Here is a 24,321-nt window from a genome sequence, read left to right as displayed (position 1 = left end):
GTAAATGGTCAAACTAGAGTTTATACCAAGTTGATAGAGATGGTCATTTTGAAAGGACAAAAAAATTGCTACTCTGATCATATTTTCTGACCTATGACTTTAAATGTTTTTAATGACATGTGAAATATAAGTAACATTCATATTAGTGAACAAACACAATTCTAGTCTCTACCGTGTGTGTATTCGACGCTCAGTCTTGTCTGACTCTTTGCAACCCTATGGACTGTAGCCTGCCAGGCTCCTCTGTCCATGGAATTCTCCAGGCAAGAATACTGGAGTGTGTAGCCATGCCTTTCTCCAGGGGATCTTCCTGACCCAGGGATCAAACCCGGGTCTCCTGAATTAGCCAGCAGATTCTTTACCATCTGAGCCACAAAGTAAGCCCCAATCTCTACTGTACTCTCTAATATGTTAAGACAGTGAAAGAAATATGTATCCCCCGATTTCAACCCACCAATATTCTAGCCAGACTACCCAAAGCTGGTAAATATAAATCATAGATTAGTAAAACTGTCCTCTGGCATCCACAGAGAAGAGTACCAGGTAACAACATTTCTCTTTAGTTGAAACTCTATTTCTCCATGCTAAACTCTCCAACTCAAAGCAGGTTCATTTTCTTTATGGTGTTTTTCTTTCCGAGTTCATCTGTTCTTACCTTTGCACAATCATTGCACAAGAGACTTTAAATGTAATTTTTTTAAAAGGTAAGATCTAAGCAAACCAAGATTAATCCATACTTCAGTGACTTGTTAAAAATAAAGCTTTCATTGAATATGACTAGTAAAGCTGCTATCTTTGTCTTTAGTCTATATTTCAAGAATAATGAAAGGACATTATTCAAGAGAACAGCTACAGTTTAGGCACATGCCAGCATCTAGTGAACAGGGCACAGTCATTTATAAGATTGTGCTTTATACATTTGGAGAACTACCCATCATTGCTTACAGGGAAAAAATCAGACTTAATATCTCTGTTTTAGAAAAACCTAATGGTAATGAAAATCTAAACGCTGTTACACAGTCCCCTTCTAAATTATACTTGCTGCTGCTGCTAAGTCACTTCAGTTGTGTCCGACTCTGTGCGACCCCATAGACGGAAGCCCACCAGGCTCCCCTGTCCCTGGGATTCTCCAGGCAAGAACACTGGAGTGGGTTGCCATTTCCTTCTCCAATGCATGAAAGTGAAAAGTGAAAGGGAAGTCGCTCAGTCGTGCCCGACTCGTAGCGACCCCATGGACTACAGCCTACCAGGCTCCTGCGTCCATGGGATTTTCCAGGCAAGAGTACTGGAGTGGGCATACTTACTTATCCCCAGTACAATATTGTAAAGTAATTAACCTCTAATTAAAATAAATAAATTTAAATTAAAAAAAAATACTCCTTCCCTAATATCATCAGGCAGCATACTGCCTATGTTGTTTTCACTCACTAACTTGATCTACCTCATGGCGACTTCTGAAAGGCAACTAAACTGAGCTAGGCCTACAGTATCACCTGTGTGTGTGTGCTCAGTCGCTTCAGTCACGTCTGACTTTTTGCAACACTATGGACTGTAGCCCGCCAGGCTCTTCTGTCCATGGGATTCTCCAGGCAAGAATACTGGAGAGGGTTGGCATGCCCTCTTCCAGGGGATCTTCCAGGCCAGGGGTCAAGCCTGCATCTCTTAGGCCTTCTGCACTGGCAGGCGGGTTCTTTACCACTAGTGCCACCTAGGAAGCCCCAATAGAGTCACCTGGTGGTGATACTGGTGGTTATTGCAACAAATTATCTAACTAAAATTTCTTGTAGGAATTGTGTACACTTATGTGCAAGTTATAGTTAGAAAGAGTCTTTAGTAATTCTTACATATTCTTCATCTTGTACACCTTTTACTCCCTCTAATAGCAGTTCTCAAAGTGGGGAACATAAGGAAAGGAAAGGAGATGTGAGGTTCAGGCAATCATTTAGAACTGGCAAGTAAAGAACATTTTTTCAATATAATAAACATCGCTTGGCCAAGATTCTGATGCATTCCTCACAGTGGGACACCATCTCACCCCATTCATTCAAAAACCACAATGCATCAAAAGTAATTGATATTGCTTATAAGAGAGTCCTGGGAAATACAGAATCAGAAAACTATAAACAGTTCTTGGGTGATACCCAACCCCATCCCACTCTCAACCCTTATCTTCTCCAATAACAATGTTTGTCTGGGTAGCATTTCACCCATGCAGTTGCACTAAATCGACATAAGTAAACCTTTGGCCTTCCTTTTCACTGCCCAATACTGTCTTGGACAAGCCACTTAGAACTCTATGCTTCTCTCACAAAAGTTTCATATTCTTATTATAATATTTTATGTTTAAGAAAGTTACCCAGGAAGAAACCATAGTCAATGTGTAGCTGGAGTCCCAGTTTGAGTTGTTAAAGCTAGGTGTGACTCTAATATGTTTAGAAAACTCTGGTAAACTCATGAGCTGAGGTCACTTGAAATCTGTTTGTAGGAGGGACTGAGATGTCTCCAGGGAAAGCACTTACCCTAAAGGGAAAGAAAGGGAAGCAAGTTTTCCCTAGTCTGCAAAATCTGATTCTGAAAGAGAGGTGATTCTGAGTTTTGTATGGAGTCAGTCACTAAGATTTGCTGTTCCCTACTACCACTCCCCACAACTCCAAGAACTTCTGTCTGAGTCATAAGGCAAAAGACAACACAAAAAAACACTGAAAGAGGTATATTTCCTCCCAAAAAAACTCTGTAAGATATTAGAGCAAAAGGTATTCCTGCTATGTTATCTACTTTGCATATAATAAAATGTAGCTCTCACTCACCAAGAACTTTAGATCACAAGATAGTACATCTCACTTACGGTACTTTATGGCCGCATGAATCCGTGCAGCATAAGAGTAATCCTTACCATGATGGGAGCTTCTAAAAACAGCCCTCTGTCATAAATATTAGTATTTTCAAGATAGACACTCCTCAACAAGTAGGACACAGAGACTTCCATGGATGACCTGCTTCACTGCCTTTGAGTTGCAGAGCCTACCATGAGTACATGTGAACCACCCTCCAGCACCAACCAGGCTTTCCAGAAATAATGAAATAAATAATAAGAATAAAGCAAAAGCCTTGAGAAAAGAGGAAGATCTCCAGTTTCAACTGAGAGTTAGAGTCAGAGAAATATGGAATACAGGAGGCTAACAATACTAACATATGAATATCCAGAAAAGTTTACTTGGAATGTGTTTTTAATATTGTATTTTTCAATCTCTGAGTAAATGGCATGCAGGTAACTTTCATTTAAACATCATCAGAAGTATTGGAATTAAATCACTTAAAGACAAGGTCCTGGTCTCAGTTCACCAGTCTTCAAATCTCTCTTTAGTGAAACTGAAACACTCTTTTCCTTTCCTCTCCTCTCCTCACTCATTCTCTCTCAATCTTATAAACATATGGTTACTATACCGAGTACATTAGCAGTACACTGAAGAATTCCTGAGACCTCTTCAATGTCCTCTTTGTTGGAATGGTCTGCATAGGAGCATCTGTTAGAGATATTGTAGAAATTCTTTTCCGTATCCCTATAACTAAGAAGAAAACAAAATTAGCATACGGAGAAATTTTTTAAAGCCTCTGCAAATGCATTCCTATACATATACAAAAGCATATGTAGTTTATACTCTTGGCTTGATGATATTTGAAAATCACTGAAGCTTTAAAACATAATATCTGGCATAACCCATCATTAATATTAGCATAAGGAATGTGGACCTGGAACTGGAAGTAATTATTAATAAGTAAACAACGTGTTAAAAAAAATGATGAGAACCAGAAAATATATCAGATTGTATAGCTAATGTTTCTTTAATTGAGTCCTCTGCAGAGACTGGCAATTTGTTTCTACAATGAATTTTCCTGGAAAAAGAATAATTAACCATGATAATTTGCATTGGCACTAACTGTGTTGAAAGTAAACACATCTTAACTTCTATCACAGTCAAGAAGATAGAAGTATGGCGCATGGATAACAAGCAAACAAAGTGTTTGGTCTCTGACAGAATTTGAATCACAGTCTTACCTTTATCTGTGAGACTTTGGGCAACTTATATAATCTCTGTTAGTCTAACTTTCCTCCTTATAAAATGGAGGTAACTCCTAAATTTCTTATGAGGACTGAAAGATAAAATGCCTGCATCGACTGAAACTTTTCCAGTTTCCTTTGAATTAAAGCTAAGGCACCAAAGCTGCAGACAATAGTGGTCAGGGTCAAATGCCCTAATGTTCCAAAAGAGTAGCCAAGAAGACCAGACATCACCTTCAGAAATTAAGAAGTGACTAAATGTTACTATCACCTCACCACCAGCACACAAAAGCAAAGGAATAGGAACAGTTTGAAAGAAAATAATCAGAAGAATGAGTTAAAATAATCAGGAGAGTACAGCTGTTCTCCCCATCACACCCTCATACAAACACAAGTAAATAAGAGAAGGAGAATTTTCCCTGCAGAAACCCAGTTGGTAAAAGAGGGATTCACTCTGATAGAGACTGAGGGTTAATCGCTCATTAAATATCTGCTGCTGCTAAGTCACGGCAGTCATGTCTGACTCTGTGAGACCCCATAGACGGCAGCTCACCAGGCTCCCCGTCCCCGGGATTCTCCAGGCAAGAACACTGGAGTGGGTTGCCATTTCCTTCTCCAATGCATGAAAGTGAAAAGTGAAAGTGAAGTCGCTCAGTCATGTCCGACTCTTAGCGACCCCACGGCCTATAGCCCACCAGGTTCCTCTGTCCATGGGATTTTCCAGGCAAGAGTACTGGAGTGGGGTGCCATTTCCGAGGTGGTGCAATTTCTGAACATCCTGATATATCTGAATGGAAGAAGAAGACTCCAGAGAGACTTATCCAGGGAAAATAAAGCCATCCTGATATATCTGAATGGAAGAAGAAGATTCCAGAGAGACTTATCCAGGGAAAATAAAGCCAAACTGGGATTTGCCTACAGTCATACCATTTAATAAGGTAAAAAAAAAAAAAAAAAACATGAGTTTCTCATGGGTTAGGGAAGTATCACTAAAGAAAGGTGAGCTGGGGGGTGTCCCATCCTTATTGCTTTCCCAAACTAGAAGCTGCAGCCAGGGGCAGGGATACCACTAGCAAGACTGTGGAATGAAATCCACAGAGCCAAGAACCAGGGAATCTGAAGCAGTAAAGACAAAGCCTGTATACATATCTCACTGAGGGCATCACAGCCAAGAGAGGATTATTACAACCACCAGTGAAATAAACAAAGGTTCTACTATTTTCCATTTTATTCATGCCTTTCCAGGTGGCTCAGTGGTAAAGAATACAGGAAACACATGTTTGATCCCTGGATATGGAAGATCCTCTGGAGGGGATTTGGCAACCCACTCCAGTATTCTTGCCTGGAAAATCCCATGGACAAAGGAACCTGGCAGGCTACAGTCCATAGAATCACAAAGAGTCAGACACGACTGAGTGACTAAGTACAATATAACACACCAGAAGAGAAAAGGAATCAGAAAGGATTGGCCTAAAGCAAAGGATTCAATAATACATGACATCACCTCTATATTGGATTCCAAGTTTCTCACCAAGGCCTGACCCAGGCAGAGAGGGACAGAGAATTAGATAGGATATGAGACTGAAGATTTGATTTGGTCTGGAGTGGACTTTATACTCCCCGAAATTACTTGGAAAACAGAGCAATCTTCTCCCAATCTAGTGTCAAAGAGAGCTTATTCTAGCATGTTTGAAATGATTGGAGAGAAAAGATAAAAGGGCTTAATGTTTCTACACCTCACTAAGATTAGACTCCAGTAAACCAGTTAAGAAAAATGCTTACTACAGTTTCTAGAATGCAGGAGTTACTCAGTAAAAGGTGGAATGGGGAGCACAGTCATTAAATGCAGACAAACACAGGATGATTTTTAAATCAAATTCCACCATTTTAATGAGTGACTTTAAACAAAATATATATTCTCACAATCTCAATTTCCTCATCTTTAAAAAAAAATGAACTTAATACAATGATCCTATGAATTAGATTGTTAGTATTAAATAAAATACAAAGTACCCCATTTGTGTGTGCTTAGTCATGTCCAGCTCTTTGTGATGCTATGGACTGTAGCCTGCCAGCTTCCTCTGTCCATGGGATTATCCAGGCAAGCATACTGGAGTGAGTTGCCATTTCCTCCTCCAGGGGATCTTCCCAACCCAAGGATCTTCCCAACCCAGGGACTGAACTTCTGCCTCCTGCATTGGCAGGTGGATTTGTTACCACTGAGCCACCTGGGAAGCCAATAAAGCACCCTGTATATTACTCCAAAAACAGAGAGCAATCAGTAAATATTATCTTTAACTTATTGTTTTTATTCACTAAGAATCATTGTCTATGTAAATAAATCAAAAAGAAGCTAGATGACTTTTTAGATAAAATAATTTACAGCCACAAAATCTGACCGTGACAAACTTATGATATTGATATAATATTAAGTAATATCACTGAAGTTAGTTAAACAGAATAATCAGGGTTAACTCACCCTTATTTTCACTTCTAATATTCTACAGAAATTATTGTAGCTTAATCTTTATTCAAGGGAAGAGAAGAGTTGACTCATTAGAAAAGACCCTGATTCTGGGAAAGATTGAGAGTAGGAAAAGGTAGCAAGAGAGGACAAGATGGTTGGATGGCATCATCAACTCAATGGACATGAGTTTGAGCAAACTCCGGGAGATAGTGGAGGACAGGGAATCCTGGTGTGCTGCAGTCCATGGGGTCATAAAGAGTCAGACATGACTGAGCAACTGAAAAACAACAATCCACTATATACATACCTCTGTGTACATACCATTACGGTACAACACATTCGTTTATTCACACTTTTCCATTCCCACCCCCCAACAAAAACTGTTAGTTCTTCCTACATACCAAGCATTTACAAAGATACAATTACATATAATAGAAGTAAACAAGATAAATAACAAAGTAAATAATTAAGATAATATAAACTAATGATAAGCACTATAAAAAGAGATAATATAGAATAATGTAGTAGAGAATCCTTGGGGTAGAGATTGAAGTAGGTGATTGAGGAATACTTCAGATTGATTGTCTTGTCTTCCTTGGGATATGAGATTTAAACACAGACTTACCTGTATAAAGAATAATCCATGCAAACATTTGAGGATAGAGCATTTCAGGAATATGAAATTGTATGTGCAAAATCCTTGAGGCTAAGCAAACTTGGCATAGTAGAGAAACAAACAGAAGGCTGGAAATGGCTGGAGTAGACTGAAACGTGGGAAGTAGAATACTATGAAATCAGAGGGGTAAGCAGAGGCCCAGATCACAGGAAGAGCTCAGATTTTATTCTATCACAGTACATTATTGTATGGTTTTTAATGATCCCTGAACCAGTTGCATCAGAGTATTTGGGAACTCCTTAGAAATATCAATTCTTGAGCCCCAGGGCTTCCCTGGTGGCTCAGATGGTAAAGAATCTGCCTGCAATGTGGAAACACTGGATTCAATCCCTGAATCAGAAAGATCCCCTGGAGAAGGAAATGGCAACCCACTCCAGTATTCTTGCCTGGAGAATTCCATGGACAAGGGACCCTGTGGGCTGCAGTCCATAGAGTCACAAAGAGTCAGACACGACTGAGTGACTAACACTTTCACTTTCAGATATGCTTAATCAGAAACTAGAGGAGTAGAAACCAGAAAACTATTAACAGAGTGGAACCTCTCTCTCAGAGACGATGGTGACAGTGGAGATCAAGAGGTGAAGATTTATTACACTGCATGAATAAATTATTTAAGCACTTATTCTCCCAACTTGAATGATGTCTATGAATGAATAAATGAACAAATGAATGAATAAGTTAAGGCATAGAAATGTTTAAAGATAAAGTGACTGAAGTACTGAGAGGTTATTTTACTTCCTAACAAGAGCCTCCATCAGCTACTCCCTCCCAATCCTCCATCTGTCTGATCCTTTGAACAGCTGCTCACTGCATTCAAGTCTAGGTCTCACAGACTAAAAAAGCCTTAGGGAGTCCCTATGGGCTACTGGAATTTTAAAAATTCGTTAAGGAGCAAGATTATACAATCCTAGAGCTCTGATAAATAGCACAGATCCAAAGGCAGAATACCAAAACAGAGAAAAAGGATAGAAAAGTTAGCAGTTAGAGACTGAACTAAAAATTAAAAAGAAAATGGATAGCTCTACTCTCTGTTATCCACTTTGATTCCTCATCCCAATTCAAGGTACCTAAAAACTGAATTAATTCAGTTGCCTAGACTAGCTTTAGGCAAAGCACAATTTCAGAAATTAGGGAGGGAGATGGGTTCAAGATGATGGAATAGAAGGATGTGTGCTTATCTTCTTCTGCAAGAGCACCAAAATAGATGTTTAACAACCATTGACAGGAGAATGCTGGAACCCACACACAAAAAAAGATAAGTCCACATCTAAAATCAAAGAAGAAGCCACAACCAGATGGTAGAAGGAATGCAAACACAATAAAATCAAACCCTATGTTTGCCAAGTGGGCAACCAACAATCTTGAGAACAATAATACCAAGGAAGTTCTCCCGCTGTTGTGAAGGTTCTGTGCCTCATATCAGGCTTCCCAGCCTGGGGATCTGGCAAACAGACTGGGAATCCTCAGGGAATCTGACTTTGAAGACCAGTGGGATTTGATTACAGGACTTGCACAGGACTGGGGGAAATAGAGACTCTACTCTTGGAAAGCACAAACAAAACCTTGTGTGCACTAGGACCCAGGGGAAAGGAACAGTGACACAACAGGAGACTGAGCCAGATTAACCTGTGAGTGTTTGAGAACCTCCTGCAGAGGCATGGGAGGGAAGTGGCCTGCTATGGGGACAGGGGCACTGGCAGCAGCAGTCCTGGGAGATGCATCTTGGCATAAGTCCTCATGGAGGTTGCCATTAGCCCTATCATAAAGCCTTCAGAATCCAGAACTGGGTGGCCTCAAGTCAAACAACTAACAGGGAGGAGTGTGATCCACCTATCAGAAGACAATAAGATTAAAGCTTTATTGACCAAGGCCCTGCCCACCAGAGAATGAACCAGTTTTTCCACACCCAATCCTCCCATCAGGAACCTTGCACAAGCCTCTTATTCTCATCCACCAGAGGGCAGAGAGAAGAAACAAGAACTATAAGCCCACAGTCTAAAGAACTAATACCACAATCACAGAAAGCTAACCAAAATGAAAAGAAATAGAATTATGTCCCAGATGAAGGAAGAAGATAAATACCCAGAAAAACAACTAAATGAAGTGCAGATAGGCAACCTTCCAGAAAAAGTATTAAGATTAATGGTAGTGAAGACGATCTGCTGCTGTTGCTAAGTCACTTCAGTCATGTCCGACTCTGCAACCCCATAGACGGCAGTTCACCAGGCTCCACCGTCCCTGGGATTCTCCAGGCAAGAACACTGGAGTGGGTTGCCATTTCCTTCTCCAATGCATGAAAGTGAAAAGGGAAAGTGAAGTCACTCAGTCGTGTCCGACTCTTAGCGACCCCATGGACTGCAGCCTACCAGGCTCCTCCATCCATGGGATTTTCCAGGCAAGAATACTGGAGTGGGTTGCCATTGCCTTCTCCAGAAGATGATCTAGGATTTCGGAAAAAGAGTAGAAAAGATGCAAAAGATGTTTACCAAACATTTCTAAAGAACAAAGAAACACAGATAAACAATACATTTCAATTCAGTTCAGCTCACTCAGTCGTGTCCAACTCTTTGCGACCCCATGAATCACAGCACACCAGGCCTCCCTGTCTATCACCAACTCCCGGAGTCCACTCAAATTCATGTCCATCAAGTTGGTGATGCCATCCAGCCATTTCATCCTCTGTCGTCCCCTTCTCCTCCTGCCCCCAATCCCTCCCAGCATCAGGGTCTTTTCCAATGAGTTAACTCTTTGCACGAGGTGGCCAAAGTACTGGAGTTTCAGCTTTAGCATCAGTCCTTCCAAAGAACACTCAGGGCTGATCTCCTTTAGAATGGACTGGTTGGATCTCCTTGCAGTCCAAGGGACTCTCAAGAGTCTTCTCCAATACCAGAGTTCAAAAGCATCAATTCTTTGGTGCTCAGTCTTCTTCACAATCCAACTCTCACATCCATAAATGACCACAGGAAAAACCATAGCCTTGACTAGACAGATCTTTGCTGGCAAAGTAATGTCTCTGCTTTTGAATATGCTGTCTAGGTTGGTCATAACTTTTCTCCCAAGGAGTAAACGTCTTTTAATTTCATGGCTGCAGTCACCATCTGCAGTGATTTCGGAGCCCAAAAAATAAAGTCTGACACAGTTTCCACTGTTTCCCCATCTATTTCCCATGAAGTGATGGGACCGGATGCCATGATCTTCGTTTTCTGAATGTTGAGCTTTAAGCCAACTTTTTCACTATCCACTTTCACTTTCATCAAGAGGCTTTTGAGTTCCTTTTCACTTTCTGCCATAAGGGTGGTGTCATCTGCATATCTGAGGTTATTGATATTCCTCCCAGCAATCTTGTTTCCAGCTTGTGCTTCTTCCAGCCCGGTGTTTCTCACGATGTACTCTGCATAGAAGTTAAATAAGCAGGGTGACAATATACAGCCTTGACGTACTCCTTATCCTATTTGAAACCAGTCTGTTGTTCTATGTCCAGTTCTAACTGTTGCTTCCTGACCTGCATATAGGTTTCTCAAGAGGCAGATCAGGTGGTCTGGTATTCCCATCTCTTTCAGAATTTTCCAGTTTATTGTGATCCACACAGTCAAAGGCTTTGGCATAGTCAATAAAGTAGAAGTGGATGTTTTTCTGGAACTCTCTTATTTTTTTGATGATCCAGAGGATGTTGGCAATTTGATCTTTGGTTCCTCTGCCTTTTCTAAAACCAGCTTGACCATCTGGAAGTTCACGGTTCACATACTGCTGAAGCCTGGCTTGGAGAATTTTGAGCAGGAGCTAGCATGTGAGGTGAGTGCAATTGTGTGGTAGTTTGAGCATTCTTTGGCATTTCCTTTCTTTGAGACTGGAATGAAAACTGACCTTTTCCAGTCCTGTGGCCACTGCTGAGTTTTCCAAATTTGCTGGCAGATGGAGTGTAATACTTTCACAGCATCATCTTTCAGGATTTGAAATAGTTCAACTGGAATTCCTTCACCTCCACTAGTTTTGTTTGTAGTGATGCTTTCTAAGGCCCACTTGACTTCAAATTCCAAGATGTTTGGCTCTACGTGAGTGATCACACCATCGTAATTATCTGGGTTGTGAAGCTCTTTTTTTTTTTTTTTAATTTAATTTTATTTTTAAACTTTACAATTTGTATTCATTTTGCCAAATATCGAAATGAATCCGCCACAGGTATACATGTGTTCCCCATCCTGAACCCTCCTCCCTCCTCCCTCCCCATACCCTCCCTCTGGGTCGTCCCAGTGCACCAGCCCCAAGCATCCAGTATCGTGCATCGAACCTGGACTGGCAACTTGTTTCATACATGATATTATACATGTTTCAATGCCAGTCTCCCAAATCTCCCCACCCTCTCCCTCTCCCACAGAGTCCATAAGACTGATCTATACATCAGTGTCTCTTTTGCTGTCTCGTACACAGGGTTATTGTTACCATCTTTCTAAATTCCATATACATGCGTTAGTATACTGTATTGGTGTTTTTCTTTCTGGCTTACTTCACTCCGTATAATAGGCTCCAGTTTCATCCACCTCATTAGAACTGATTCAAATGTATTCTTTTTAATGGCTGAGTAATACTCCATTGTGTATATGTACCACAGCTTTCTTATCCATTCATCTGCTGATGGACATCTAGGTTGCTTCCATGTCCTGGCTATTATAAACAGTGCTGCGATGAACATTGGGGTACTCGTGTCTCTTTCCCTTCTGGTTTCCTTAGTGTGTATGCCCAGCAGTGGGATTTCTGGATCATAAGGCAGTTCTATTTCCAGTTTTCTAAGGAATCTCCACACTGTTCTCCATAGTGGCTGAAGCTCTTTTTTGTACAGTTCTTCTGTGTATTCTTGCCACCTCTTCTTAATATCTTCTGCTTCTGCTAGGTCCATACCATTTCTGTCCTTTATCGAGCCCATCTTTGCATGAAATGTTCCCTTGGTATCTCTAATTTTCTTGAAGAGATCTCTAGTCTTTCCCATTCTGTTTTTTTCCCTCTATTTCTTTGCACTGATCGCTGAGGAAGGCTTTCTTATCTCTTCTTGCTATTCTTTGGAACTCTGCATTCAAATGGGAATATCTTTCCTTTTCTCCTTTCCTTTTCACGTCTCTTCTTTTCACAGCTGTTTGTAAGGCCACCTCAGACAGCCATTTGGCTTTTTTGCATTTTTTTCCATGGGGATGGTCTTGATCCCTGTCTCCTGTACAATGTCACAAACCTCCGTCCATAGTTCATCAGACACTCTGTCTGTCAGATCTAGTACCTTAATCTATTTCTCACTTCCACTGTATAATCATAAGGGATTTGATTTAGGTCACACCTGAATGGTCTACTGGTTTTCCCTACTTTCTTCAACACTGGAAAGAATCAAAAGCAGAATAACTGAAGCAGAAGAATGGATAATGGACCTGGAGGACAGAATGGTGGAAATCACTGCTACAAAACAGAATATATAAAAAGAATGAAAGGAAATGAAGACCGCCTAAGAGAACTCTGGGACATTAAACACACCAACATTCACATTATAAAGGTCCCAGAGGAGACAATAGAAAGAAAGAACTTGAGAAAATAATTGAAGCGATAATAGTTGAAAACTTCCCCAACATGAGAAAAGAAATAGTTAACCAATTCAAGGAAGGGCAGAGGGTTCCAGGCAGGATAAACCTGAAAAACACAGCAAAACACATAGTAATCAAAGTGGCAAAAATTAAATAAAGACAAAGATAGAATATTAAAAGCAACAACAGAAAAAGACAAATAACACCCAATAGAAATCCCAGGTGGTTATCTCAAGCTGATTTCTCAATGGAAAGTCTACAAGCCAGAAGGGAATGGCATGATATACTCCAAGTGATGAAAGGGAAGAAACTACAACCAAGACTACTCTACCAAGCAAGACTCTCAATAAGATTTGATGGAGAAATAAAAGCTTTGCAGACACACAAAAGTTAAAGATAATTCAGCACCACTAAAACAGTTTTACAATAAATGCTAAAGGAACTTCTCTAGGCAGTAAACACAAAAGAAGAAAAAGTTCTACAAAAAATAAACCCCCAAAAATTGACAAAATTGTAATAGTATCATACATATCAATAATTTCCTTAAAAATAAATGAATTAAATGCACCAACCAAAAGACATAGGTTGGCTGGATGGATATAAAAACAAGACCCATATGTATGTTGTCTACAAGAGACCCACCTCAGACCTATGGACACTTATAGACTAAAAATAACAGGATGGGAGAAGGTATTTCATGTAAATGGAAATCATAAGAAGGCTAAAGTAGCAATACTCACACCAGACAAAATAGACTTTAAAACAAAAACTGTTATAAGAGACAAAGAAGGACACTATATAATGTTCAAAGGTTCAATTCAAGAAGAAGATATAACAATTATAAATATACATGCACCCAACATAGGAGCCCCTCAATATGTAAGGAAATACAAACAAACATAAAGGTAGAAATCAACAGTAACACAGTACAAGTGAAAGACTTTAATACCCCACATTCCTGAATGGACAGATCATCCAGGCAGAAAATCAATAACGAAATACAGGCCTTAAGTGATACTTTAGACAAGTTGGACTTAGTTGATATGTATAGAACATTCAATCCAAAAGCAGCAGACTACACATTCCTCTCAAGTGCACGTGGAACATTCTCCAGGACTGACCACGTGCTGGGCCATAAGGCTAGCCTATGCAATTTTAAGAAAGCTGAAATCATATCAAGAATTTTTTCTGATCACAATACTATAAGATTAGAAGTAAACTAAAAGAAAAAAATCTCTAAGATTAAACACAAACACATGCTGGCTAAATGATACACTACTAAACAACCATCAGATCACTGAAGAAATCAAATAAGAATTTAAAAATCCCTAGAGAAAAAAGAACATGAAAGCACAACATCCAAAACTTACAGGATGCAGAAAAAGTAGTACTAAGAGGGAAGTTTATAGGAATACAATCTTATGGCAAGAAACAAGAAAAATCTCAAATAAACAACCTAACCTTAAATCTGAAACAATTAGAGAAAGAAGAACAAAAATAAAATTTAAAATCAGCAGAAGGAAGGAAATCATAAAGATCAGAGAAAATAAATGAAATAGAGACAAAGAAAACAATCACAAAATCAATGAAACTAAAAGCTGGTTCTTTGAAAAAATAAACAAAATTGATAAACCTTTAGTTAGACTCATCAATAAAAAAAGGGAGAGGACACAAATCAGTAAAATTAGAAATAAAAACAGAGAGGTTACAATTGACTCCATAGCAATACAAAAGATTACAAGAGACTACTATGAACAACTGTATGCCAATAAAATGGACAACCTGGAAGAAATAGACAATTCTTAGAAATGTATTGTCTCCCTAGACTGAACCAGGAAGAAACAGAAAATATGAACAGACCAATCACAAGCACTGAAATTGAAACTGTGATTAAAAACCTCCCCCAAAACAAAATTCCAGGACCTGATGGCTTCACAGGCAAATTTTATCAAATATTTAGATAAGAGGGAACACTGACCCTTCTGAAATCGTTCCAAAAAACCTGCAGTGGAAGGAAAGCTTGCCAACTTATCTTATGAAGCCACCATCATCCTGATGCCAAAACCAAGCAAAGATACCACACAACAAAATTTACAGGCCAATAAAACTGATGAACATAGATGCAAAAATTCTCAACAAAATACTAGCAATTCATACTCAACAGTACATTTAAAAGATCATATACCATGATCAAGTGGGATTCAACACAGGGATGCAAGAATATTTCAACATCCACAAGCTAACCCATGTAATACACCCACTAAAAAACTGAAGAATAAAAACTATATGATCATCTCAGTGATGCATAAAAAGCTTTTGACAAAATTCAGCACCCATTTATGATAACTCTCCAGAAACTGGGTTGAGGGCATAAACCTCAACATAATAAAGGCTATATATGACAAACCTACAGCTAGCCTACACCTACATACTCGATGGTGAAAAGCTGAAAGCAATCCCTCTAATATCAGGAACAAGTTAAGGATGTCCAATCTCACCCCTTTTATTCAACATAGTTTTGGAAGTCTTAGCTATAGCAATAAGAGAAGAAAAAGAAGTAAGGGGAATACAAATTGGAAAAGAAGAAGTTGAACTGTCACTGTTTACGGATGACATTTTAGTATACATAGAAGATTCTGAAGATGCTACCAGAAAACTACTAGAACTCATCAATGAATTTGGTAAAGCTGTAGGTTACAAAATTAACACACAGAAATCAGTTGCATTTCTATAGACTAACAACAAAAGATCAGAAAGAGGCATTCAAGAAGCAATTCAATTTACCACTACATCAAAAAGAATAAAATATCTAGGAATATAAACAGATGGAAAGATATACCATGTTTTTGGATTGGAATAATCAATATTGTCAAAATGCCTATACTACCCATGGCAATCTACAGATTCAGTGCAATCCCAATCAAATTACCAATAGCATCCAGTACTCTTGCTTGGAGAATTTCATGGACAGAGGAGTCTGGTGGGCTACAGTCCATGGGATCACAAAGAGTCGGACACAACTTAGCAACTAACACTTTCACTTTCAGAACAAAAAAATCTCAAAATTTGTATGGGGACACAAAAGACCTAGGATACTCAAAGCAATCCTGAAAAAGAAAAACAGAGCTGGAGGAATCAGGTTCCCCGACTTCAGACTATACTACAATTATCAAAGCAGTATGGCCCTAGCACAAAAATAGATATACAAATCAATGGGACAGGATAGAAAGCCCAGAAATAAGCCCATGCACCTATGGTCAATTATACTATGACAAAGGAGGCAAGACTACACAATGTTGGAAAGACAGTCTCTTCAACAAATGGTGCTGGGAAAATTGGACAAGCACATGTAAAAAAATGAAATTAGATCATTCCTTAACCCCATACACAATAATAAGCTCAAAATGTATTAAAGACCTAAATTTGAGACCAGACACTATTAAACTTCTAGAGGAAAACATAGGTAGAACACTCTCTAACAAAACTCACAACTATATTTTTTTCGATCCACCTCCCAGAATAATGGAAATAAAAGCAAAAATAAACAAAGGGGACCTACTTAAACTCAAAAGCTTTTGCACAGCAAAAGAAACAATAAACAAAGCAAAAAGACAACCCACAGATTGGGAGAAAATTTTGTAAATGATTTGACCAGTAAGGGATGGGTCTCCAAAATTTACAAACAGCTTATGATGCTTTATAGCATCAGAGCAAACAACCCATTCAAAAAATGGGCAGAAGACCAGAATAGACATTTCTCCAGAGGACATACACATGACCAATAGGCACATGAAAAGATGTTCAACATCATTTGTTATTAGGGCTTCCCTGTTGACTCAGATGGTAAAGAATCTGCCTGCGATATGGGAGACCTGGGTTCAATTCCTGGGTTGGAAAGATCCCCAACCAATAGAACTGAATGGCCACCCACTCCAGTATACTTGCCTGGAGAATTCCATGGACGGGGACCCTGGCAGACTATAGTCCACAGGTTCACAAAGAGTCAGACACGACTGAGTGGCTTTCACACTAGTTATTAGAGAAATGCAAATTAAAACTACAATGAAATATTACCTCACACCGGTTAGAATGGCTATCATCAAAAAAACTCACAAACAACAAATGCTGGATAGGGTGTGCAGAGAAGGAAACCCTCCTACACTGTTGATGGGAAAGTAAATTGATACAGTCTCTATGGAGGACAGCAAAGAGATTCCTTAAAAAACTAAAAGCGCTAACATATGACCCTGCAATCCCACTCCTGGGCATATATCTGGAGAAATACATGATCCAAAAGAATACATACACCCCAATGTTCATTACACCACTGTTAACAACATCCAAGACATGGAAGAAACCTAAATGTCCACTAAGAGAGTAATGGATAAAGAAAAAGTGGTATATACATTTAATGGAATATTACTCAGTCATTAAAAAGAATGAAATAATTCCATCTGCAGCAACATGGATGGACCTACAGTGCCATACTGAGTGAAGTATGTCAGACAGAGGAAAAATATCACATGACATCCGTTATATGTGGAATCTAAAAAGAAATGATACAAAATGAACTTACTTACAAAACAGAAAGAGACTCATAGACTTAGAAAACACATTTATAGTTGCCAGAGGGAAGGGACAGTTAGGGACTTTGGGAAGGTCAAGTACACACTGCTATATTTGAAATGGATAACCAACAAAGACCTAATGTATAGCACATGGAACTCTGTTCAATGTTATGTGCCAGCCAGGATGAGAGTGGCATTTGGTGGAGAATGGATGTGTGTGTATGACTGAGTCCCTTCACTGTTCACTTGAAAGTACCATAACATTGTTAATCAGCTATACCCCAGTACAAAATTAAAAGTTTAAAATTTTGGAGGAAAAGATTAGGAAAAGCACCTTCACCTCCCCCAGAAACATGTAAGATATACTTGCCAGCATTTGCCCTCAATTGCCTGATATCCCTTAAACTGGAAGAAACACACTCCTTTTCATGGAGTTACAACTGTGTTTCATAAAGAGGAACAACACATATGAGTAAATGCATGTTAAATTTAAGTGTTAGTGATCACAGATGCTCTCCATTTTCATATGGCTAAAGGAACTTGAAAGCAGAAAGATGGACTCTAAAAGGCAAAGAGACAGTTCCTCTCATCAAGAAGCTTGCACAAGCCTCTGAGATAATTTCATCCGCTAAAGGTAAGACAGAAGAACCAAGAACTACAATCCTGCAGATTCCAGAACAAAAACCACAATAAAAGAAAGTTAAACAAAATCAAAAGGCAAAAGATTATGTCCCAGATGAAGGAATAAGGTAAAACACCAGAAAAACAACTAAATGAAGAGGAGATAGGCAACCTTCCAGAAAAAGAATTCAGAATAATGACAGTAAAGATGATCAAGCATCTCTGAAAAAGAATGGAGGGAAAGATTGAGAAAACACAAGAAATGCTTAATAAGCATTTAGAAGAATTATAAATAAACAGGGATGGATAATATACAAACTGAAAAAAAAATAAACTAGAAGGAATCAACAGGAGAATTAATGATGCAGAAGAATGGATAAGTGACCTGGAAGACAGAATGGTGTAAATCTCTGCCACAATAAAGAATAAAGAAAAAAAGAATGGAGAGAACCTAGAGATCTTTGAGACAACATTAAACACACCAAATTTCACATTTTAAGGGTCCAAGAAGGAGAAGAGAAAGAGAAAAGACCTGAGACAATATTTCAAGAAATATAGCAAAAATGTCCATAACACAGGGAAAAAACAGTCAACAAAGTCCAGGAAGCTCACTGAGTCCTAGGCAGAATAAAAACAAGCATGAACAGGCCAAGAAACCTAGTAATCAAATTGACAAAAATTAACGATAAAATATTAAGAGTAAAAATAGATAAAATATTAAGAAAAACAATAGAATATAATATAAGGAAATTCCCATAAAGTTATCAGCTGATTTCTCAGCAGAAACTTAGCAAGGCAGAAAGTAATGGCACAATATATTTAAAGTGATGAAAGGAAAGAACATAGACCCAAAAATAATCTACCCAGTGAGGCTGTCACTCAGATTTGAGGAGAAAGCAAAAACTTTAAAGACAAGCAAAAGTTAAGAGAATTCAGCATCACCAAATCAGCTTTACAACAAATGTTAAAGGAACTCCTCTAGTCAGGAGACCCACCTCAGACTTAGGGACACATATAGACTGAAAGTGGATGGATGGAAAAGGATATTCCATGCACCTGGAAATCAAAATAAAACTAGAGTAGCAGTTCTCATATTAGACAAAATAGAGTTTAAAATAAGAATATAACAAGAGGCAAGGAAGGACACTATACGATGATCAAAAGATTAATCCAGGAAGAAGACATAACAATTGTAAACACTTATGCACCCATCAGAGTAGCACCTCAGTCTCAATATGTAAAACAAATACTAATAACCACAAAGGGAGAAATCAATAGTAACCTAATAACAGTGGGGAACTTTAACACCCCCATCTTTGTCAATAGATCTCCCAGACAGAAAATTAATAAGGAAACATAGCCTTAAATAACACATTAGATCAGATTTATAGAGCATTCATCCAAAAGCAGCACAGTGCACATTCTTCTCAAGTGCACATAGAATATTCTCCAAGATCGACCACAAGGCCAGCCTATGTAAATTTAAGAAAATTGGGATCATATCAAGCATGTTTTCTGATCACAATACTATGAGATTAGAAATAAACTATGAGAAAAAACACAGATGAATGGAGGCTAAAATATGCTACTAAATAACCAATATATCACTGAAGAAATCAAACAGGAGATCAAAAAATTACTACAGGCAAATAAAAATTAAAGTAGAATAATCCAAAACCTATGGGATGCAGCAAAATCACTTTTAAGAGGGAAGTTTACAGCAATAAAACCTCACCTCAAGAAACAAGGAAAATCTCAAATAAACACTCTAACCTTACCCCCAAAAACAACTAGAGAAAGAACAAATAAAATCTAAAATGAGTAGAAGGAAAGAAAACATAAGGATCAGAACAGAAACAAATGAAACAGAGACAAAGGAAACAATAGCAAAGATCAATGAAACTAAAAGCTGGTTCTTTGAAAACATAAACAAAAGTGATAAACCTTTAGCCTGACTTATCAGAAAAAAAAAAAAAAGGGAAAGGAATTCAAATCACTAAAATGAAAAATGAAAAAAAAAAAGTTACAACCAACACCATAGAAATACAAAGGATCATAAGAGACTACTACAAGCAACTGTATGCTAATAAAATGGACAACCTGGAAGAAATTGACAAATTCTTAGAAAGGTAGTCTTCCAAGACTGAATTAGGAAGAAATAGAAACTATAAACAGACTAATCACAAAAACTGTAATTGAAACTGAGATTTAAAAGCTCCTGGAGGTAAAACCAAGATGGCAGAAAGAGAAGACAGGGAGTTCCTGTCTCCTCACATCTAGGACACTCACCAAACTCTGGTGGGGGACTTCAAACAACCAGGCAGATGGGAGGAACCCCTGAGCAACCAGGTAGGATGTAGTGGGGAACAAGGGGCAAGAAGAGAAGTGGAGGCTCAACAGGCCTGGCATAGGTGAGAGGTGGCTGAAGGAGTGAAGAGCAGTGGTTCGAGCATCAGAAGAGGCATGCTTGCTTCCAGATCAGTGGGAAGGAGGAAAGACACTCAGAGTATGTGAATTAGGGAGAATACTCTTGATGTTTCCCCACTGACTTATCCCTGGGAAGTCTTTTAAGGCCCCAAGCCTGGTCCTCCAACCTCTGGGGCACTCTTTGCCCTAGTAAGTCTTTTGGGCATAAGAGTGAGCAGGGAAGGGAAAAGAGCCAAACCAGTTGGGGGAGGGTCCCCCGGGACACCCTTGGGAGGCTCCTTGGTACCTCTGTGTGACCACTCAGTCCCAAGGAGCCTCCTAAGGCTCCAGGCTGGGATCCTGCCTTGCAGGGCCCCTCAGCCTTCCAGGGCCCCTCCACACTTGAGGGCCACCTCCACACTCTGGGGCCCCCTCTGCCACTCAGGTTCCTCTCAATCACCTGGGCCCCCCTCCATCCTTCAGGGCTCCCTCCATCCATGTAGCTCCTGTGTGCATGAGTGGAGGAACTGGTCAGGTTTAGGTGGTGTCAGGGTGTAAAGGAGCCAAGTCAGCTGGAGGATGGCCCCTCTGGGTTCAAGGAGCAGGGAAACTGCCAGGTATTTCCCCACCCCTTGGCCCTGAGGAGCCTCCTGAGGCCCCAGGCCTGGCCCTCCATGCCCTGTGAAGCCAGAGGCATTCTGAAGGCCCCACTGACTAGGCTGAGCCCGAGTTCACCCCCATCTTACCCCCATCTTACCCAGGGCTTTTTCTGGGGCATGGAATGCTGGACTCTGACATCACCGAAATCCAGTCATCACCTAAACCCTTCCTCACCTAAACCCCAGCCCTCAAAAGACAAGGTTTTTTCTTCCTTCTTTTCTTTTGGTGGGAGGGTTTTGTTTTTTGCTAGTGGAGTTTACTTTCACCCTTCAGTGGTTGTTTCATAAGTAGTCTTATTTTTTCTAATTTATCTTCTAGTTTTCTGAATACATTTTATTTTTTATTCTTTGTTATTGTTCTGCTCCCTTTTATTTTTTAAATACTATTATGCTCTTTCTTCTTTGCTATTGGAGTTCAGTTTTATCCTCCACTGTTTGTTTCATATAGTTTCTTGATTTTTTTCTAATACATTTGTTAGTTTTATAAATGTATTTTCTTTTTTTCTTTTTTATTATTGTTCTGTTTCTTTTGTTGTTGTTGTTGTTGCTGCTGCTGCACTCTGCACCTAGCAGGATCCCAGCTCACAGGCCAGAGATCAGGCTTGAGCTCCTATTACAGGAGACACTAGTCCAAAGTACTGGAGTAACAGATAAAGTCAAGCCCCAGGAAATATGAATCAAAGTGAAGTATCCCAGAGGCCCATATCTCAACACCAAGACCCAGCTCTACGCAACAGCTTGCACATCCCATTGCTGGAAACCTGAGGTCAAATACTTGGGGGACACAGTCCCGCCCATCAAAAAACAAAGGCAACAAAAAAATCTGTTACGATGGGAAAGCAAGGTAAACGCCTACAATACCAAATAAATGAATAGGAAATAGGTAACCTATCTCAAAAAGTATTTAGAGTAATGACAGCAAACAAGTTCAAAATAAAGTAAAGTTCAAGTAAAAACCTTCAAAATAAAATGGATAAAATGCAAGAAGCATTTAACAAGGATCTAGAAGAACTAAAGAAAAAACAAACAGTGATAAACAACACAATAACTGAAATTAAAAACACTCTAGAAGGAATCAAGGACAGAATAACTGAGGCAGAAGACAATAACTGAGCTGGAAGATAGAATGATGTAAATAATGGCCGAGGAGCAAGAAAAAGAAAAAAGAATGTAAAGAATTGAGAACAATCTCAGAGAATTCTGCAACGATACTAAACATGGCAACATTTAAATTATAGAGGTACAGAAGAAGAAGGAAAGGGGTTGGAGATAATATTTGAAGAGATTATAGTAAAAAAGTTCACTAATATGGGAAAGGAAATACCACCAAAGAACAGGAAGTACACAGAGTCCCAAACAGGAGAAACATAACAACACACATATTAATCAAACTAACAAAAACCAAATGCAAAGGAAAAATATTAAAAGCAGCAAGGGAAAAGCAAAAAACAAATACAAGGGAATCCCCATAAGGCTATCAGCTGACTTTTCAGAAAAAAAAAACCCTGCAGGCCAGAAGGGAGTGGCAGAATAAATTTAAAGTGAGGAAAGGGAAAAATCTACAGTCAAGATTGCTCTACCCAGCAATGATCTCACTCAGATTTGATGGAGAAATCAAAAACTTTACAGACAAGCAAAAGTTAAAAGAATTCAGCATCAGCAAATCAGCTTTACAACAAATGCTACAGAAACTTCTCTAGGAAGGAAACAACAGAAGCAAATGACCCACAAAAACAAACCCAAAACAATTAAGAAAATGGCAATAGGAACATACACATCATAATTACCTTAACTGTAAATGAATTAAAAGCCCCAACCAACAGACACAGACTGGCTGAACAGATAGAAAAGCAAGACCCATGTATATGCTGCCTTCTTGGTGGTGGTGGTCAATCATTAAGTCATGTCCAACTCTTTGCCATTCCATGGATTATAGCATGCCAGTATCCCTAAGTGACTCTCAAGAGTCTTTTCCAGCACCACAATTTGAAAGCATCAATTCTTTGGCATTCAACCTTCTTTAAGGACCAGTTCTCACAACTGTACATGACTATCAGAAAAACCATAGCTTTGACTATATGAACATTTGTCGGCAAAATGTTGTTGTTCAGTCATTAAGTCATGTCCAGCTCTTTGTGACTACATGGAAAGCAGCACACCAGACTTTCCTGTCTTCCAATATCTCCCGGAACTTGGGCAAATCCATGTGCATTGAGTCAGTGATGCTTACTAACCTTCTCATCCTCTGCCATCCCATTCTCCTTTTGCCTTTAATCTTTCCCAGCATCACAGTATTTTCCAATTAGCTGGATCTTTGCATCAGGTGGCAAAAGTTTGGGACCTTCAGCTTCAGGATTAGCCCTTCCAAAGAATATTCAGGGTTGATTTAATTTAGTTTTTACTGGTTTGATCTCCTTGTAGTCCAAGGTATTCTCAAGAGTCTTCTCCAGCACCACAATTTGAACATATTAATCCTTCAGCATACAACCTTTTTTAAGGTTCAATTCTCACATCCATACATGACTACTGGAAAAACCATAGCTTTGACTAGACAGACCTTTGATGGCAAAGTGATGTCTCTGCTTTTTAATATGCTGTCTAGGTTTGTCAGAGCTTTCCTTCAAAGGAACAAGCATGGAATTTTAATTTCATGGCTGCAGTCACCATAAACTGATTTTGGAGCCCAACAAAATAAAATCTCTCACTGCTGCTGCTGCTGCTAAGTCACTTCAGTTGTGTCCAACTCTGTGCAACCCCATATATGGCAGCCCACCAGGCTCCCCCGTCCCTGGGATTCTCCAGGCAAGAACACTGGAGTGGTTGCCATTTCCTTCTCCAGTGCATGAAAGTGAAAAGTGAAAGTGAAGTCACTCAGTCATGTCCAACTCTTAGTGACCCCTTGGACTGCAGCCTACCAGGCTCCGCTGCCCATGGATTTTCTAGGCAAGAGTACTGGAGTGGGGTGCCATTGCCTTCTCCAAAATCTCTCACTGCTTCCACTTTTTCCCCTTCTATTTGCCATAAAGTGATGGGACCAGATGCCATGATCTTAGTATTTTTAATGTTGAATTTCAAGTCAGCTTTTTCATTCTCCTCTTTCACACTCATCAAGAGACTCTTCCGTTCCTCTTCATTTTCTGCCATTAGAGTGATATCATCCACATATCTGAGGTTGTTCTCCCGGCAACCTTGATTCCAGCTTGTGATTCATTCAGCACAGAGTTTTGCATGATGGTCTCTGCATATAAGTTAAATAAGCAGGGTGACAATACATGGCCTTGTCATAGTCTTCTCCCAATTTTG

At 39.3% G+C, this 24,321-nt stretch overlaps 1 protein-coding gene across 1 annotated transcript in view; it reads right to left on the bottom strand.

Annotated features, from left to right (window-relative positions):
- Nucleotides 1-24,321, bottom strand: part of GUCY1A2 (guanylate cyclase 1 soluble subunit alpha 2) — a 469,674-nt gene that overhangs the window by 381,530 nt on the left and 63,823 nt on the right. Inside the window, exon 3 of the mRNA XM_055547771.1 lies at nucleotides 3,445-3,566. Within this exon, the coding sequence (XP_055403746.1) occupies nucleotides 3,445-3,566 (122 nt within the window). The remainder of the gene's footprint in view (nucleotides 1-3,444; nucleotides 3,567-24,321) is intronic.

Source organism: Bubalus kerabau, chromosome 15 (assembly GCF_029407905.1).
Source record: "Bubalus kerabau isolate K-KA32 ecotype Philippines breed swamp buffalo chromosome 15, PCC_UOA_SB_1v2, whole genome shotgun sequence".
Classification (NCBI taxonomy): domain Eukaryota; kingdom Metazoa; phylum Chordata; class Mammalia; order Artiodactyla; family Bovidae; genus Bubalus; species Bubalus kerabau.
This window is presented reverse-complemented; position numbering and strand designations above follow the sequence as displayed.